Below are 19,254 nucleotides of genomic sequence, written 5' to 3'. Positions count from 1 at the left end.
AGCGATCCTGATCACTGCTGACTCGCTTGATGTTGACCTCGTATTGGTCAGCAGATGAAAGCATTGTTAATTGTCCGTCCCCCCCCCCCACCTTCTCCTTGTCCCAATAGCAGAAGACACTCAGACAACCCCTAATCTGTTTACTTTAAATTAAGCAGCAGGACTCGGCCCACCCCTCGTGTATAATAGTCCCTTCCAAACATCTCCAAAAGAATCAACCTGATGGGATGGAGCAGCGGTGCACAAAACTTTTTCTTTTCTCTTTTTTTTTTTTTGCCCCTGCCCGATTCCCTCCTCCCGGACTCGGCCTGCTCCTCCCATCACATTCAGTCTCCCTCTCCCTTCACAAACCACCACTTAGACTTTGCTAGGAAAAGAGTGAAGACGCATGAAAAAACCTCTAGGAACGGAAATCCTCCGGACCCGTCCACACACGCACTTCACTCAACTCTCCAACCATGAGCAACTCCAGGTGACGGGCAGAAAACCCAGCAGAGATCCCGAGGACGCCCATAGATGCCCTGGTTTATTTAATGCTCTCACATGTATGAACCCCCCCCCCCTTCGGATAGAAGTGCAGGTGCTATAAACCGTAGCCTAAAGATCCAGGGGAAATGAATATCTTCTTAGGGAACAAGAGGGGTTCTGCGCTCCTCTGCGGCTACTTGTTTTTAAGGTCCATCTTGGCCGACTTTACTTTGGACAATGAGGTCCACTCCAGCTTCATCCAAAGGAGGTTACGGAGCCAGGAGCGTCGGGAGATGCAGAGAGAGATCTTGTCCATTTTGGGACTGCCCCATAGACCGCGTCCACATTTGTACGGCAAACAGAACTCTGCCCCGATGTTTATGCTGGATCTATACAACGCAATGACCGTGGAGGAAGAGGAGGTCGAAGGGTTCTCGTACCCATACAAGCCCATCTTTACCACGCAGGGTCCACCGCTCGCCAGTCAACAGGACAGCAACTTCCTCAACGATGCTGACATGGTCATGAGTTTCGTCAACTTAGGTGAGTAGTAAGAGACCGCCGACCTCATTCTCTTCTGCTGTCGGGGTCTGGGGTCCCACGCGTTTTGACTTTGGGTAGATTTCTGGCAGCTGAGGGGTTGAGGGCATCGAAGAGGCTTGTGGTGGCATTTCAGGGTTGTTGTATAGAGACTAAATATTTTTCTACTATGGACAGTGAAGCTTTCACGTCGGCCCATGTCCCCTGGCGGGGCTCACAGTCTGAGCTCCCTGTGTTAAGCCGGTCCCACACGGGTCAATTTGCCCCCTTCCGACTGGCATTACTGGCTTTATGGCCACTCGAGAACCAATTTGAGAAGAATCCAATGAACATGTTTATGAAGTTTAGGAAAAAACATGAGGGGGGGGGTTAATATTTGAACATGCGGGAGAACCTAAAAACTTCACAGGCAAATCTTGTACCTAAATCGGGACCCCCCGGCGCTGCAAGACTTTAGTATTAACTAGTTAACCGCCGTGCTCCCCATGACGGATTCTGCTGGGCTACAAAGGGTTAAGACCTAGTTACCCCCCAAAAAAATCTGAGCGGAATGTGAAATGCAAAATCCCAAACATAAAGGTTGTCCCGAAATTCGATTATTATCCCTTCCGCATCATCGGCTGCCTCTCCCATGGTTCCTCTGACTGGTGGTGGAGGGGAGGGGGGCTAGGAGTGGAATCTTGTCTGGAGCGCACTGCCAAGGTATAACGTTCTCAGGTGCATGTGTCTTCTCGAAAGGCACCGTCCCCGCAGCTTCTTGGGATCGGACATGATCCGACAGGTTTTCGGCTTTCTCTTTGAAGTAGCAATTACTGTACAGGATGAGAGAGGGGAGCAGGAAGCTTCGAGTTCAAAGCACAGCCCTCAGTGATTCACCCTGCAACGCTAAGTGCAAATGGACACACAGAGCCATTAGGCGACATAATAACATCCTTCAAGCTGCCTGCCAGACCCCTTCCCTGCTGGAAGAGCGGCAGCGAGCACGCCCGCTACCAAAAACGCCATTCTTACATATTCTATGCATGCCCCAAAGGAGCGGCGGAGACTCTCCATACCGTCTCACGCGTTTCTCTGTAATTATGGAGCTGCCCTTTATCTTGTTACATTTACAGGACATGTTTCGAAAGTTTTCCTGGTGGAGCAATGGGAATATTCACCAAGTTTTCTTTGCTACAATTGTACAAATAATTTCTTAAGATTGTAACAAAGGTTCCTTTTTTTTAGCGCCGAACGTTCCATTAACAGATACGCGTCGCATTGTTTGTCTCAATCAGGGCTATATCTGCGTGTCAATGGCCAATTGTAATCAATAACTCAGTGGGATCCGTCTTCTGCTGACTGGGATTGACCTTAAAGGGCCGCTAAGGGTATGTTCACACGATGTGTTTTCAGACGTAATTCGGGCCGTTTACGCCTCGAATTACGCCTGAAAAAACGGCTCCATTACGCCTACAAACATCTGCCCAGTGGTTGCAATGGGATTTACGGTGTTCTGTTCCCACGAGGTGTCATTTTCCGCGTCGCTGTCAAAATACGGCGCGTAAAAAGAAGTGCAGGTCATTTCTTGGGACGTTTTTGGAGCCGTTTTTCATTGACTCCATTGAAAAACAGCTAAAAAAAAATGGGCGTAAAATACGTCGCGAAAAACGTGAGTTGCTACGAAAACGCCTGAAAATCAGGAGCTGTTGTCGCTTGAAAACCGCTCCGTATTTTCAGACGTTTTTTGCTAAGCAGTGTGAACAGACCCCGACATTGGTTGGTTACATTAGTGCAGAAGCGGTATACGGTGGAGTTCAGACGTGGCAGATTTTTGCAGCATCGTTCATTTTCTCGCAGTTTTGCACCACGCTCTGTTTTATAGGCAGATTTTTTTTCTGATTTTTGAAAACCCCACCCACATGAATCCGCACCGCAAATCTGTGGCAAGTCCGCCACGTCTGAACGTGGCTTAAGTGGAGCAACTGATACATATCGCACACATATACGGATGTTCTCTGCAGAAATGTGACATACGTATTGATGATGGGGGGACTGGGAGGTTTCTGCACTTTCTCTCGCTCATCTTATCCCATTACTAGTCTCCATCATGAAGTGGCTGATAACAGAGAGCAATCCACTATGGAGAGAAGAGGGTCTGCTGGGATAGTGCCCCTGTATTGTGCTGTATAGATGTCACTCGGGGCCTTTTTTACTTGACCTAATGATGTCCACAAATGACACTTCTCCGATGATGTCACTCGTCCACAACCGGCTGATGTCACTCTTGTGTTTACCTTGTGAGCAAATCTAGGAGTTGACGTGATGACATCACAGATGTGAGTCACGGTGGAATTATTGGAACTTTTTCTTTTACATCTGTTATAATTATTATCCGCAATAGTAATAATAATAAATTTAAAGCGATACCCCCCCCCCCCCCAAAGAAAAAATATTTCTGGTAAACTAATATCCATTAGGCTATGTAACCATCTGTGTGGGAGGCTCGTCGCAGATTCCGTCACATTCGACATGCTACATGCTGCGCTATTTTTCCAGTAAAAGGGCGGACACCTCGTCGGACCCCATTGTAAGTCAACGAGGTCTGTCGGGCGCCGCTGCTATGTATTGTGCGACGGATCCAGCACTGCACCATTTATAACGTTAACCATGACACAGGTGTGAACGGAGCCTAAACTTGATCTCCAGGCTCCTCCCCATTATTGAGGCCCCTCCCCTCGATCTAACTGCTGTCGTTTCCTGATATTCTCACTGCCGATTTAGTTGGGTTATAATTTTCTGTCCTTGCTGTACACAATATCTTCTATCCATGTACTGACTTCATGCTGAGTTTGTGATTATACACAGCAGCCAATCTGAAGGAGCATAGCCGCAGTATAAAGCATGAGGGACAGACGGGGAAGTCCGAGCTTCTAATAAGGCAGGAGTTGGCAATATATTCACTTACTGTCCCCTGTGTTTTTGGAGTATGGGAGGAAGACGAAGTCCCTGGAGGAAACCCACGAGAACAAGGGGAGAACAGATCAACTCCATGCAGATGTTGCCTTTGGTCGGGATCAAACCCAGGACCCCAGCGCTGCGAGGAAGCCATGGTCCAGTTATGATTTTTTTTGTAAAACATAGTGATGATGTGCCCACCATAACGGGCTCCTATCCAGCTCACCCAGACTCCTGCATGACAAATATGCCTTGTAATATCCTCCTGCCATAGGGGGCTTTATCCTATGTAACAATCCCAGCTCCGAATATTCAAGATCGCAACATACACGATCACGCGGATCTGGGGTTCACAAGGCAAAGTCACCCTATCGCTGCGTCCTTAGGCCGAATTCAGACGAGCGTAGTATACGTCCGTGTGACCGCCGTTACAACAACGGCTATCGCACGGATCTAATTGGCTGCCGCTGTTTTCGGTTTTTCTATGCGCTGCGCTGCACACGTGACCCCCTAAGCCTGTATTTTTACTCCAGCTATTTACAGCCACCCCTGTAGAAAAGCTCAATGTGAGTCACGGCTGAGGTCTCATCCCTTCATGTATCTGAGAGGCGCAAAAATGACTAAATGATTCCATGTAACTCGCTGTCAGAAAACCACGGCAGGGAGGTGTCACTGGCAGGGAAGAGGTTAATCTAAAGGCAGGGCTGGGTAACCCCGGCTCTTGTCTTCCCTACCTTGCTCTGTCTGAATATACGGCTCGTATCGTACAATCCCCCACCCTGATCAGAGATTCTCCATTTTTTTTTTTACGGAAATCTGATTAATAAGGCTCTGTTCACACACGTAATATAAAACGGCTTTAAATACGGAGCTGTTTTCAAGGGAAAACCGCCCCGGATTTTCAGCCGTTTTTTGCGGCAATTTTTACGGCGGTTTCTGGAGCTGTTTTTCAATTGAGTAAATGAAAAACGGCTCATACACTTCTTTTTATGGGGCCTTTTTTACGTGCCGTTTATAAAAATGTCGCGTAAAAAAACGCCCCATGGGAACGGAACTCTTTTTTTCCATTGAAATCAATGGGCAGATGTTTGGAGGCGTTCAGCTTCCTTATTTTTAGCCTTTTTTCGGGGGGGGGGGGGGGGGGGGGTTTACGGCACGAAAAGCGGCTGAAAATAAGCCGTGTGAACATACCCCAACGCTGGGGACTAACATGAGGTCACTGCTGCCAAAGCTGCCCCTCATCTCTGCCGTCCGCTTCATACCGATCCAGCTTTCCCCAAGTCAGGCATTTGAGCTCGCTGAGGATTTTGTAGACTGGATACAACTGCAAATCCTCAGCTGTGAGAAGTATAAAGTAGGTACGGGTTTCCAGTTTCTGAACGTAAAGAAGATTTGTTTCTATTCACTGACAGCGAGCAGAAATCTTGAAAATCATTTTAGCTGTAAAACCCCCAGCAGCATTATCTTGTGCTAGAAAGGATTAGACACACTGTCTCATCATGCACTGCGCGGAATATCTATATGGACTAGAGAGGATCTCATCATCTCAGTATGGACTGAAGGAAACCCAACTATGACTGGCCATACACAGTATCTGAAAGTCAGCAAAACCCAACTAGCTAATGTGTTTGGGGATGTCCCGAAGATTTAGAGAAGACCAATAAGTGACTCTTCTACACAAAACACAGAAGAGAAAACTGATGCTTCATCATATTTGAGATGACCAATCTGCTAGAAAAAAGTGACTCCACCTCAGAATAGTGAGTGCAGCTCTGGAGTATAATACAGGATATAACTCAGGATCAGTACAGGATAAGTAATGTAATGTATGTACACAGTGACTCCACCAGCAGAATAGTGAGTGCAGCTCTGGAGTATAATACAGGATATAACTCAGGATCAGTACAGGATAAGTAATGTAATGTATGTACACAGTGACTCCACCAGCAGAATAGTGAGTGCAGCTCTGGTGTATAATACAGGATTTAACTCAGGATCACTACATGATAAGTAATGTAATGTATGTACACAGCGACTCCACCAGCAGAATAGTGAGTGCAGCTCTGGGGTATAATACAGGATGTAGCTCAGGATCAGTACAGGATAAGTAATGTATGTACACAGTGACTCCACCAGCAGAATAGTGAGTGCAGCTCTGGGGTATAATACAGGATGTAGCTCAGGATCAGTACAGGATAAGTAATGTCATGTATGTACACAGTGACTCCACCAGCAGAATAGTGAGTGCAGATCCGAAGTATAATACAGGATGTAACTCAGGATCAGTGCAGGATAAGTAATGTAATGTATGTACACAGTGACTCCACCAGCAGAATACTGAGTGCAGCTCTTGAGTATAATACAGGATATAACTCAGGATCAGTACAGGATAAGTAATGTAATGTATGTACACAGTGACTCCACCAGCAGAATAGTGAGTGCAGCTCTGGAGTATAATACAGGATGTAACTCAGGATCAGTACAGGATAAGTAATGTAATGTATATACACAGTGACTCCACCAGCAGAATAGTGAGTGCAGCTCTGGAGTATAATACAGGATGTAACTCAGGATCAGTACAGGATAAGTAATGTATGTACACAGTGACTCTACCAGCAGAATAGTGAGTGCAGCTCTGGAGTATAATACAGGATGTAACTCAGGATAAGTAATGTATGTACACAGTGACTCCACCAGCAGAATAGTGAGTGCAGCTCTGGAGTATAATACAGGATATAACTCAGGATCAGTACAGGATAAGTAATGTAATGTATGTACACAGTGACTCCACCAGCAGAATAGTGAGTGCAGCTCTGGAGTATAATACAGGATGTAACTCAGGATCAGTACAGGATAAGTAATGTAATGTATGTACACAGTGACTCCACCAGCAGAATAGTGAGTGCAGCTCTGGAGTATAATACAGGATATAACTCAGGATCAGTACAGGATAAGTAATGTAATGTATGTACACAGTGACTCCACCAGCAGAATAGTGAGTGCAGCTCTGGAGTATAATACAGGATGTAACTCAGGATCAGTACAGGATAAGTAATGTAATGTATGTACACAGTGACTCCACCAGCAGAATAGTGAGTGCAGCTCTGGAGTATAATACAGGATGTAATGCAGGATCAGTACAGGATAAGTGATGTAATAATGTATCACCAGCAGAATTTTGAGTACCTGTGGGTGAAGATAATGTCACTGTACATGTGTAGAAGACAAGAGATGTTCTAGATGGTTCACTTGCTCGTGCAGTCGGCTCCATCTCGCTGGATTGGTCAATCTGTATAACAAGAGGCTATTTTTGGATATAATTATACGTCCTGTCCAGAGAATTTTAAGAGCTGGTGACGGAGATAGAGCAGGAATGAAAACATTGTAGATCTGCTGCTTCTTAATGCATCGGATCCTCCGCTCACAACCTATATGAGCAGCACGGAGAACATGAGGAGGGGGTGGTAAAGGCTACGTATGCTTTTGCAGCTAATTCTACTCCACTGGATATAATACCCTTTAAGCTTTAGGCATGCCTGTATGCAGGAATATAGGAGAATGATGTGTGGATATTTTATTGCTTGATAAAGTCAACCAGATGATGAGGGACATGTGTTCATCAGATGACCACTAGGGGCAGTGTTACATTCTTACCTATGTTTTTTATTCCAGTTTTTAGTATCGGGCATACTAACAGAATTGGACCTTTTTTTTTTTTTTTTTTTTTTTAAATCATCGCCTTATTCTCCAAATAGAGACTATAGCGTACGCCATGAATTCATTCCTCACATGTGCCAAGGATTTAGCTTGACATCCTCTGCGCCCACATCTACCCATGTCCCTTCTAACACCCCCAAACTGGCATCATTCATATCATACGGCTGGTGCTGTATACTGATACATTGCTTATAGCAAACAGCTGTTTTTCAGGTGCCCCTTCTATTGCCCCCCACCCACCCATATGTTCAGGTTCTCTAGGCTTCTATATCCTGACATCGGCCATGTGACTAATATCTCAGTATGTTGAATATTATATGTTCTCCCAGCATTATTATAAAGTCATCTTCTGCTTTAGTCTTATTCATATCTGCAGAGCACGGCCGGACAGATTCAATCCATATACCCCACACCACCAGCTGCCATGTACGAGGCCCCCTAGTGGACATCCGCAGCACAGTCGCGATCACGCCAGCCTTCCATGGTGCCAATTAGCCGGCCTTCTTTTATTGTAGCCTGTTATCATTTCATAAAGAACATTTTTTTTCTTTCCCAAAGCCCTGAGGTTTTCCGTGCCGGGTAAACATGCCCTGGTGTTGATTAAAATAATCAGTGTTGTTTACGGATCCCGCTAAGACGTCCAAAAAGAAAAAGAGATTAGAAGAAATAAGAGCGAAAAGCTGGAATCTATTAAGGGAAGAAAACAACAAGCTGCAGGTACAGAATCAGTCCTGTAGTCCGGCAACTGATAATCCAGATTGGACACGTGCCCAAAATATTACAACTTCACAATTGCACATTGGTCCAGAATGCAGTGTGACGCTGAATCGCTGTATCTAAGCCTATCATGCGTGATACTGCCTGCTGAGCCCATGTATCCAAGCTTGTTAATGTGTGACACTGCCTGCTGAGCCCATGTATCCAAGCTTGTTAATGTGTGATACTGCCTGCTGAACCCATGTATCCAAGCTTATTAATGTGTGATAATGCCTGCTGAGCCCATGTATCCAAGCTTGTTAATGTGTGATACTGCCTGCTGAGCCGCTGTATCTAATCCTATCATATGTGATACTGTCTGCTGAGCTGTATCTAATCCTATCATGTGTGATACTGTCTGCTGAGCCACTGTATCTAATCCTATCATGTGTGATACTGTCTGCTGAGCCGCTGTATCTAATCCTATCATGTGTGATACTGTCTGCTGAGCCGCTGTATCTAATCCTATCATGTGTGATACTGTCTGCTGAGCCGCTGTATCTAATCCTATCATGTGTGAGTCTGCTTGCTCAGCTTCAGTATCTAATCCTATCATGTGTGATACTGTCTGCTGAGCTGTGTATCTAACCCTATCATGTGTGATACTGTCTGCTGAGCCGCTGTATCTAATCCTATCATGTGTGATACTGTCTGCTGAGCCGCTGTATCTAATCCTATCATGTGTGATACTGTCTGCTGAGCCACTGTATCTAATCCGATCATGTGTGATACTGTCTGCTGAGCCGCTGTATCTAATCCTATCATGTGTGATACTGTCTGCTGAGCCGCTGTATCTAATCCTATCATGTGTGATACTGTCTGCTGAGCCACTGTATCTAATCCTATCATGTGTGATACTGTCTGCTGATCTGTGTATCTAATCCTATCATGTGTGGTACTGTCTGCTGATCTGTGTATCTAATCCTATCATGTGTGATACTGTCTGCTGAGCCGCTGTATCTAATCCTATCATGTGTGATACTGTCTGCTGAGCCACTGTATCTAATCCTATCATGTGTGATACTGTCTGCTGAGCTGTGTATCTAATCCTATCATGTGTGATACTGTCTGCTGAGCCACTGTATCTAATCCGATCATGTGTGATACTGTCTGCTGAGCTGTGTATCTAATCCTATCATGTGGGATACTGTCTGCTGCGCTGTGTATCTAATCCTATCATGGGTGAAACTGACAGCTGAGCCATGTATCTAAGCCTATGATGTGTGATACTGTCTCATGGGTAGTGGCTCACCCTTAGAAAGAGAACAGATGTGAGCCCCTATAAGAAGCGGGTGATGTGGGTGAGGGTGGTTTGCAGCTATAACTCTGCAGGACGCAGGAATGAAGGTTCTGGTAGAGCTGATACATTTCCTCGGGGCGATGTTTTATAAGACCAGGGCCGGTTCTAGTCATTTGCAGCTGTAACCTGGCTTGTGTTAAGTCCTTCTCCCTGGAAGGGGGTGCACATTCCTGCTCGCTACAGGGCTCCCCCCTCCAATCCCGCTGGTGAACTGCCAAAGGTTAACTGAGATGTCAGAGCTTTATTTTCTGCATGCCGAGCTTCTAATATGTATATAAATGTACAGTAGATGTAGAGCGTGTGCACTAAATGTCCAGCGTCATGTAAATAAAGCTCCATCATTGTATCATGAAATCTCCTGCAACTTTCTAATATACGTTGTGCTTCAATTCCACATTATTTATAAGATCTTGGCTTGTTGTCAGTGAACGGGAACATTACTGTTTGCATTCAGAGGCTAAAACCCATCCAGACCTAATACTTCTCACAGCTGAGTGTTTGTTACATTTGTATCCAGTCTTGACATTTCTCTGTGAGCTAAACAGACTGGACTCCAGACCGATACATTTTACCTGCACTGATACATTTTAGACCTAATTCACATCACGTTTGTGCCCTACGTTTATGGTGTAAGTTGGGAAAGCTCCCGGCGTACACCATAAACGTGTCTTTAGGGCTCCATTAGCCCAACATGGGCCAAAAGACTGTCGTTTTCAACTGCGCCGGGCTGGTATACGTCGGTATACCTTTTTTTTGCAGAATGGAATAACCAAATATACTATGCTAAAAAAATTGTATACCGCATGTATATCTATGTGTGATGGATGCCACAGTATGGCATCAGTCAGAGCTATATATTGAATGTGTACCTCCGGGAGCTATCGCAGGGCCGCAGTTCCTATGATGAACATAAATAGCGCTCAGCCCGGGGATTCCGAGCCTGAGGAAGCCCCTGACGTCACTGTCCATATATGGACAGTGATGTCAGAGGCTTCCCCCGACACAGCGATTAAAGTAGCGCTGTACCCGGGGACTTCGGGCGACGTGTCCCACTGCATGTCTATAGAGTGGGATACATCGCTACCTTCCCTTAAAGGTCTACTTTAGGACTTCTTCCGACGTAGACCTCCAACGGAAGGTTTAAAACACGGTGTGAATCAGGCCCTACCTGCAGTGATACATTGTAGCAAACTATGGAGATAGATTTACGCTGCTGATGTGTTTAGCTCACAGAGGATTGTGTAGACTGGATACAATTATAACAAACTCTCAGCTTCAGTCTCGGGATGTTAAAAGCGATGGTTTCCTTTCACTGATAGCAAGCGGAGATCCTGATTATGACTGAAACAGAAAGTTGTAGAACTCTGCATTACATAATGATTACGCTTTTATTTATGTCCGATTGGACAAGCCCTTTAAACTCTGTTATAATGAACGCGCGCCCCTCATACAGGCAGGACGTTACCTCCTAGGTGCAGCCGATTGAGGATTTGCCCTGCGATCGGGGGGTGGCAGATTGATTGCGCTATGGGGATCGTTCTTAAGCAAAAAAATACTATGTATCGAGCCACGTTTCGTTTAATCCGTTACTGGGAAAGCTGGTGGCATTGAAAATGTCTGCCATAACAATAATCAAGCATTTAACAGATCTGAAAGGCGCCAGATTATAAAATATTCTGGATTATCAGACGGTTTTGGACAAGCATATAGAAATTACCTTCAGGAAAACAGACTAAAATGAAATACATTATGAAACCTGCTGCAGATTCCAGATTATCCTGCGCAAAAAGCGTTGAACCATCAGGATTTCCGGATTATCAGAAGCCAAGTCATTTTCAATTCAAGACAAATTTCTGAACAAATCAGCAGATCTGCCATCATGAGACTAGAAGACGGGGTGTCAGCCCCTGGGGCGGCCATATTGACTATCACCCAGCTTTCCCAGAATCAGATACAACTAAGAAGACAAATGATCTTGATAGAAGGGGCCAGTGGATCGCTGCTCCGTCATGGCGTCTTCCCTGACATCGGCGCCGCTGACTATGACCTTCTGCTGCTTTTTGGGGGATCTGCTCCGAGCTGTCAGACCTCCTGGCATGTTAATCCCGCGTCTCCGGGGAGTTGTGTACATTACCCCGGTGCAGAGGCTTATTAGCCTGTCTACATCTGTACAGCGGATTATGGAAGTCATTTTTCCTGCGCTGCGGAGATTTGAATGATTTGCTCTTTGTCAGTGATGCGGAGCCGGATGGTGATTATAGAGACGGACGTGCGCGCTGCGCGTCTTGTGTCACGGACGGCCCCGGTGCGGAATATCACAGTCGTTGACAGAATATCTATCAATACAACAATGTAGATCTTGTGTGCGTTCTGCCTGGCGAGAGTGAATCCTGTACAGAAACCATCAGCAAGTCCCACACACGGTGCTTACCTGGTCATCTACTCGTCCAAGATCAGGCGACCATGAGACAATACGAGTCCGATTCTTTATGTCTTGTCTCTTCCTGTGGTAAATCCAGTTTGTGCTCCAGTCTCTGCCTTCAGATTCTTTGACAGGTTGTTGATGTCTAATCTCTGCAATTCTCAGCCATATTATCTATCATAGGGGGATTTATCTGTCAACTGGTCAGAGGGAATCTCCCCCCCCTCATATTCCTGTCTCGCTAGTGCTGAATCACAGAGGATGACCCCCAAACCGGAATACAGGTATTATGTACTGGTCCATGTAGATACCCAGCCCAATACTACCTGTTCATGGGGTGTATATAAAAGAAGGTATAGGGGGCAGTATTATAGTAGTTATATTCTTGTATATAGGGAGCAGTATTATAGTAGTTATATTCTTGTATATAGGAGCAGTATTATAGTAGTTATATTCTTGTATATACGGGCAGTATTATAGTAGTTATATTCTTGTATATAGGGGGCAGTATTATAGTAGTTATATTCTTGTATATAGGGGGCAGTATTATAGTAGTTATATTCTTGTATATAGGGGCAGTATTATAGTAGTTATATTCTTGTATATACGGGCAGTATTATAGTAGTTATATTCTTGTATATAGGGGCAGTATTATAGTAGATATATTCTTGTATATAGGGGCAGTATTATAGTAGTTATATTCCTGTATATAGCGGGCAGTATTATAGTAGTTATATTCTTGTATATAGCGGGCAGTATTATAGTAGTTATATTCTTGTATATAGGGGCAGTATTATAGTAGTTATATTCCTGTATATAGCGGGCAGTATTATAGTAGTTATATTCCTGTATATAGCGGGCAGTATTATAGTAGTTATATTCTTGTATATAGGGGGCAGTATTATAGTAGTTATATTCTTGTATATAGGGGCAGTATTATAGTAGTTATATTCTTGTATATACGGGCAGTATTATAGTAGTTATATTCTTGTATATAGGGGCAGTATTATAGTAGATATATTCTTGTATATAGGGGCAGTATTATAGTAGTTATATTCTTGTATATAGGAGCAGTATTATAGTAGTTATATTCTTGTATATAGGGAGCAGTATTATAGTAGTTATATTCTTGTATATCGGGAGCAGTATTATAGTAGTTATATTCTTGTATATAGGGGCAGTATTATAGTAGTTATATTCTTGTATATAGGGGCAGTATTATAGTAGATATATTCTTGTATATAGGGGCAGTATTATAGTAGTTATATTCTTGTATATAGGAGCAGTATTATAGTAGTTATATTCTTGTATATAGGGAGCAGTATTATAGTAGTTATATTCTTGTATATAGGGAGCAGTATTATAGTAGTTATATTCTTGTATATAGGAGCAGTATTATAGTAGTTATATTCTTGTATATAGGGAGCAGTATTATAGTAGTTATATTCTTGTATATAGGGAGCAGTATTATAGTAGTTATATACTTGTGTATATAGGGGCAGTATTATAGCAGTTATATTCTTGTATATAGGAGGCAGTATTATAGTAGCTATATTCTTGTATATAGGAGCAGTATTATAGTAGTTATATTCTTGTATATAGGAGCAGTTTTATAGTAGTTATATTCTTGTATATAGGGGGCAGTATTATAGTAGTTATATTCTTGTATATAGGGGCAGTATTATAGTAGTTATATTCTTGTATATAGGAGCAGTATTATAGTAGTTATATTCTTGTATATAGGGAGCAGTATTATAGTAGTTATATTCTTGTATATAGGGGACAGTATTATAGTAGTTATATTCTTGTATATAGGAGCAGTATTATAGTAGTTATATTCTTGTATATAGAGGGCAGTATTATAATAGTTATATTCTTGTATATAGGGGGCAGTATTATAGTAGTTATAGTCTTGTATATAGGAGCAGTATTATAGTAGTTATATTCTTGTATATAGAGGCAGTATTATAGTAGTTATATTCTTGTATATAGGGAGCAGTATTATAGTAGTTATATTCTTGTATATAGGGGACAGTATTATAGTAGTTATATTCTTGTATATAGGGGGCAGTATTATAGTAGTTATATTCTTGTATATAGGGAGCAGTATTATAGTAGTTGTATTCTTGTATATAGGGGCAGTATTATAGTAGTTATATTCTTGTATATAGGGGACAGTATTATAGTAGTTATATTCTTGTATATAGGGGGCAGTATTATAGTAGTTATATTCTTGTATATAGGGGGCAGTATTATAGTAGTTATATTCTTGTATATAGGGGGCAGTATTATAGTAGTTATATTCTTGTATATAGGGGGCAGTATTATAGTAGTTATATTCTTGTATATAGGAGCAGTATTATAGTAGTTATATTCTTGTATATAGGAGCAGTATTATAGTAGTTATATTCTTGTATATAGGGGGCAGTATTATAGTAGTTATATTCTTGTATATAGGAGCAGTAGTATAGTAGTTATATTCTTGTATATAGGGGCAGTATTATAGTAGTTATATTCTTGTATATAGGGGGTAGTATTATAGTAGTTATATTCTTGTATATAGGGGCAGTATTATAGTAGCTATATTCTTGTATATAGGAGCAGTATTATAGTAGTTATATTCTTGTATATAGGGGACAGTATTATAGTAGTTATATTCTTGTATATAGGGGGCAGTATTATAGTAGTTATATTCTTGTATATAGGGGGCAGTATTATAGTAGTTATATTCTTGTATATAGGGAGCAGTATTATAGTAGTTATATTCTTGTATATAGGGGCAGTATTATAGTAGTTATATTCTTGTATATAGGGTCAGTATTATAGTAGTTATATTCTTGTATATAGGGGCAGTATTATAGTAGTTATATTCTTGTATATAGGGTCAGTATTATAGTAGTTATATTCTTGTATATAGGAGGCAGTATTATAGTAGTTATATTCTGGTATATAAGGGGCAGTATTATAGTAGTTATATTCTTGTATATAGGGACAGTATTATAGTAGTTATATTCTTGTATAGAGGGGCAGTATTATAGTAGTTATATTCTTGTATATAGGGGCAGTATTATAGTAGTTATATTCTTGTATATAGGAGCAGTATTATAGTAGTTATATTCTTGTATATAGGGGCAGTATTATAGTAGTTATATTCTTGTATATAGGGGGCAGTATTATAGTAGTTATATTCTTGTATATAGGAGCAGTATTATAGTAGTTATATTCTTGTATATAGGAGCAGTATTATAGTAGTTATATTCTTGTATATAGGAGGCAGTATTATAGTAGTTATATTCCTGTATATAGGAGCAGTATTATAGTAGTTATATTCTTGTATATAGGGGGCAGTATTATAGTAGTTATATTCTTGTATATAGGGGAAGTATTATAGTAGTTATATTCTTGTATATAGGGGGCAGTATGATAGTAGTTATATTCTTGTATATAGGGGGCAGTATGATAGTAGATATATTCTTGTATATAGGGGGCAGTATTATAGTAGTTATATTCTTGTATATAGGAGCAGTATTATAGTAGTTATATTCTTGTATATAGGAGCAGTATTATAGTAGTTATATTCTTGTATATAGTGGCAGTATTATAGTAGTTATATTCTTATATATAGGAGGCAGTATTATAGTAGTTATATTCTTGTATATAGGGGGCAGTATTATAGTAGTTATAATCTTGTATATAGGGGGCAGTATTATGGTAGTTATATTCTTGTATATAGGAGCAGTATTATAGTAGTTATATTCTTGTATATAGGAGCAGTATTATAGTAGTTATATTCTTGTATATAGGGGCAGTATTATAGTAGTTATATTCTTGTATATAGGAGCAGTATTATAGTAGTTATATTCTTGTATATAGGGGGCAGTATTATAGTAGTTATATACTTGTATATGGGGGCAGTATTATAGTAGTTATATTCTTGTATATAGGAGCAGTATTATAGTAGTTATATTCTTGTACATAGGGGGCAGTATTTTAGTTTTGCTGGAAGGACTCAAATATTGCAGTTTCCCTGATATGTTTCTGTTCTTTGTCGAACTTGGAGGGAAGATCTACTCACATCTTTGATCTCGTTGGATGGATGGGTAGAGTGCTAAGCACCACAGCTAATTATACATTTTATATTTTTAATCCTTTTATTTGGAAACAAATCTAATAATAAATAACATTTTATTGTGTAAAGGCCGATCCTGCTTTATGTTTCGCATGGACATCTGGGGTGTATCACACAGATTCTGAGCAGAGGTTGTCATATGACACTGTTACTAATTAAAAAGTATTTTCCAGATTACCTCACAAGCATTCAGGATTATGTGCTGTGTATCTGGATTGTAATACCCAAAAAGTTGAGCAATTCCACCTTGTAATTACATTCCCAGCGCATCTTCTCCTCCATGAGCCTCTTAAAAGGGTTGTCCAGTTTAGAAAACCCATTTTTATACACCCTATTAGGGAATTCTGGGTAATATCGGGGGGTCCTCTGTTCGGGATCCTTATCTTTTGACCAGAGTGGAGATCAGTTACATAGAGCGTCTCTCTGGAGGACCCGTCCTGTATTACACAGACAACACATTGATATGAATGGACACTGTGTAATACTTCATTTCTCCTGTGGTGGCGCTGCAGAGAAACTGAACACTTTTACTGCCAGGATACCCACAGATCACAGCTGATCGTTGGAGTCCCCGGCATTGTTGTGAAGTGGTCCTTCTGAAAATTAGAGGTTGCTGAAAGCAGAGAACTCCTTTAACTGTAAACTTGAGTTCCCTCCCAGTTCAAAGTGTGCTCCAGTGCAAGATACCATAAATAAGAACACCTCTGCCCGTGACTCTCCAAACTTTGTGGAACTTTCAGACTTAGTATATTGGGAATTGTAGTTTCTCTACATCTGGGGAGCCACAGATTACAGAAGGCCACCCATAAACAGTTAAATACATACAAAGCACATAAATAATACATGTGAACATTGACAGCTCAGCGAGTGATATCTAGACAAGTATCAATAAAAATCCAGTGAACTGGGCATACTGGGAGGTGTAGTGATGACATCATCGAAGTCACTGCATGTAGTGGATTTAGGCTCCTCCTATTTTAAGGATCGGTGGAGAGTGCAGCCTGGCGCATTAGAAAAAAAAAATGAAATAAGGGATTCTTTTTCCTAATTTAGGATTTTTTCCAGATTGATGGAAATGCGCTTTAAAGTGGAAGCGGAACCAGGTCATAGAAAATATCTTTCTTTTTTTAGTATTTGACACTTTGTAGCATTCTCCAGCATGGTCGGGGTTAATCCACCAGCTGCGACGGTTCCTCCTTTGCCCCCGCGTGTCGTCGTCCCCCCCCCCCGGTGAAAATCCGCTCCATTCGTCCAAAAGGAGTGGATTGAATTAAGAGCTTGCCGGAGAGAACGAGGTTTTAGCGTAATGGCTTTATTGTTTTGGAACCCGAAATCCTTCTAATCTACGGCTTGTGCAAACATGTTTAACGTGTGTTAATGTGTTTTCCAAGCAGACCCTCTCGGCAAACGCCGCCTGTCATTAATTGACATCAGTAGCACTGTACAGGATTTCAAAGGGTTGGCCAAACCCCGGTCGTGTTTCTCATTTCCTCCTACTTTCCTGTGTTCGGTATGCCAATTTTAATTTGTTCCCATGGAGGGACGAGGCCTGCCAAGCTGGGGATTTTATATAGCAATGGCTGCGATTAACTTGCCAGCCATTAAAGACAGGCACAGGAATTTTTTTTCCCACCCCTCGCCGGTCTCTCACGCACTGAATGGCGCGATCTGCTTGTGATTACAATGAAGCCTTCACTTGGCTGACGGTCATATCTCCCGGGCGGCCAGGGAGGACTCTCTCAGCCTGAAGTGCCGAAGGGCCTGTTGGGTTCTTAGAGTTTTTTTGTACAGATTTAAAAGGGCACTCCACCGAAATGTATTCTGTCACGTTGTACACGGGGTACTATGTGCCGGCAGCGTGTGGAGATCGGCAGATTTATATATCGTTTTATGGCAAAAGATTCGTTAGAACTTCTAAGTTAGTCATTTAAAGGGTCACTAAACTTTCCAAAAACTTTTGACATGTCATAGTGATATATCAGAACTTTTGATCGGTGGGAGTCCGAGCACTGTGACCCCCGCCGATGGCTAAAAGTAAATGGCAGAAGCAATTGGGCGAGCGCTGTGCCGCTTTATTTCCTCGGAAAGCCAAGCGATCTGTGTCTGGACTTTCTATTGAGCCGTTACACCGCGCTGAGGAACGCCGATCAGAGACGAAGCGGCCCAGCGCTCACCCAATCTCTTCTGTTGCTTTGTTTTAGCGATCGGTGGGGGTCTCAGTGCTCGGACCTCCACCGATCAAAACTTCTGACATGTCACTATGACTTTTTAAAAGTTTAGCTACCCTTTAAAAAAATTAAAAAAAAGACCTTGTTAGGAAGGTGCAGTTATGGTTCTGCAGCTTTCTAAAATACTTTGTGATTCAAATCATCACTATATTTAAGATCCCTGCTTGCTGTCAGTAAATGGAAGCATTCTTGTGAACACCCACAGGCTGAATTCCTGTCCTAACCTAGTTCTGCTCACAGCGCTGCTTTTTGTTACAATGTATAAGTGTAGACAATTCTCTGAGATAAACACAGCAGCAGCACACATCTCTCTCCTGTCCTAGACTCCAGGCTGCTAACTTCTACCTACACTGATACATTGTCACAACAGATTGCAGTTGTGTGAGTACCACTAGGGTTAGAGCAAGTTTCTAAATGTTGAATGCCAACCCTTTCAGCGACAGCATGCAGAGATCTTGAAAATGGTGAGAAGTGAAAACCCTGTGTATTATAAAGTTGTAGAACTATTTAGTACACACCGAATAAACCCCCAAACCACAAATGTGGGATCCAAAAGGAAGCACATAATGTATGCAAAGTAGCATGTCCCCTCTCTGATTGGATGAGGCGATCTCACTCGGTGAAGTGGTCTGTACTGGTGACATATTCTCTTTATAGAGGTTGTTTCATCACGGACGTATGGGAGCCATCATTTGTGAGACGTTGTGGCGATCAGCTGATCACTGTGGGCTCGACTCCCGACACCATCAACCGTCCAGGC

At 42.2% G+C, this 19,254-nt stretch overlaps 1 protein-coding gene across 1 annotated transcript in view; it reads left to right on the top strand.

Moving 5' to 3' along the window:
* The first annotated feature begins 373 nt into the window (after positions 1 to 373).
* The window catches only part of BMP7 (bone morphogenetic protein 7), a 61,447-nt gene continuing 42,566 nt past the window's right edge, over positions 374 to 19,254 (top strand). The window contains exon 1 of the mRNA XM_075845597.1: positions 374 to 1,011. Within this exon, the coding sequence (XP_075701712.1) occupies positions 615 to 1,011 (397 nt within the window). The 5' untranslated portion in view covers positions 374 to 614. The remainder of the gene's footprint in view (positions 1,012 to 19,254) is intronic.

This window comes from Rhinoderma darwinii, chromosome 13 (assembly GCF_050947455.1).
Source record: "Rhinoderma darwinii isolate aRhiDar2 chromosome 13, aRhiDar2.hap1, whole genome shotgun sequence".
Taxonomy (NCBI): Eukaryota; Metazoa; Chordata; class Amphibia; order Anura; family Rhinodermatidae; genus Rhinoderma; species Rhinoderma darwinii.
The sequence above is the reverse complement of the archived record's forward strand: the minus strand, read 5'-3'. Positions and strand labels throughout refer to the sequence as shown.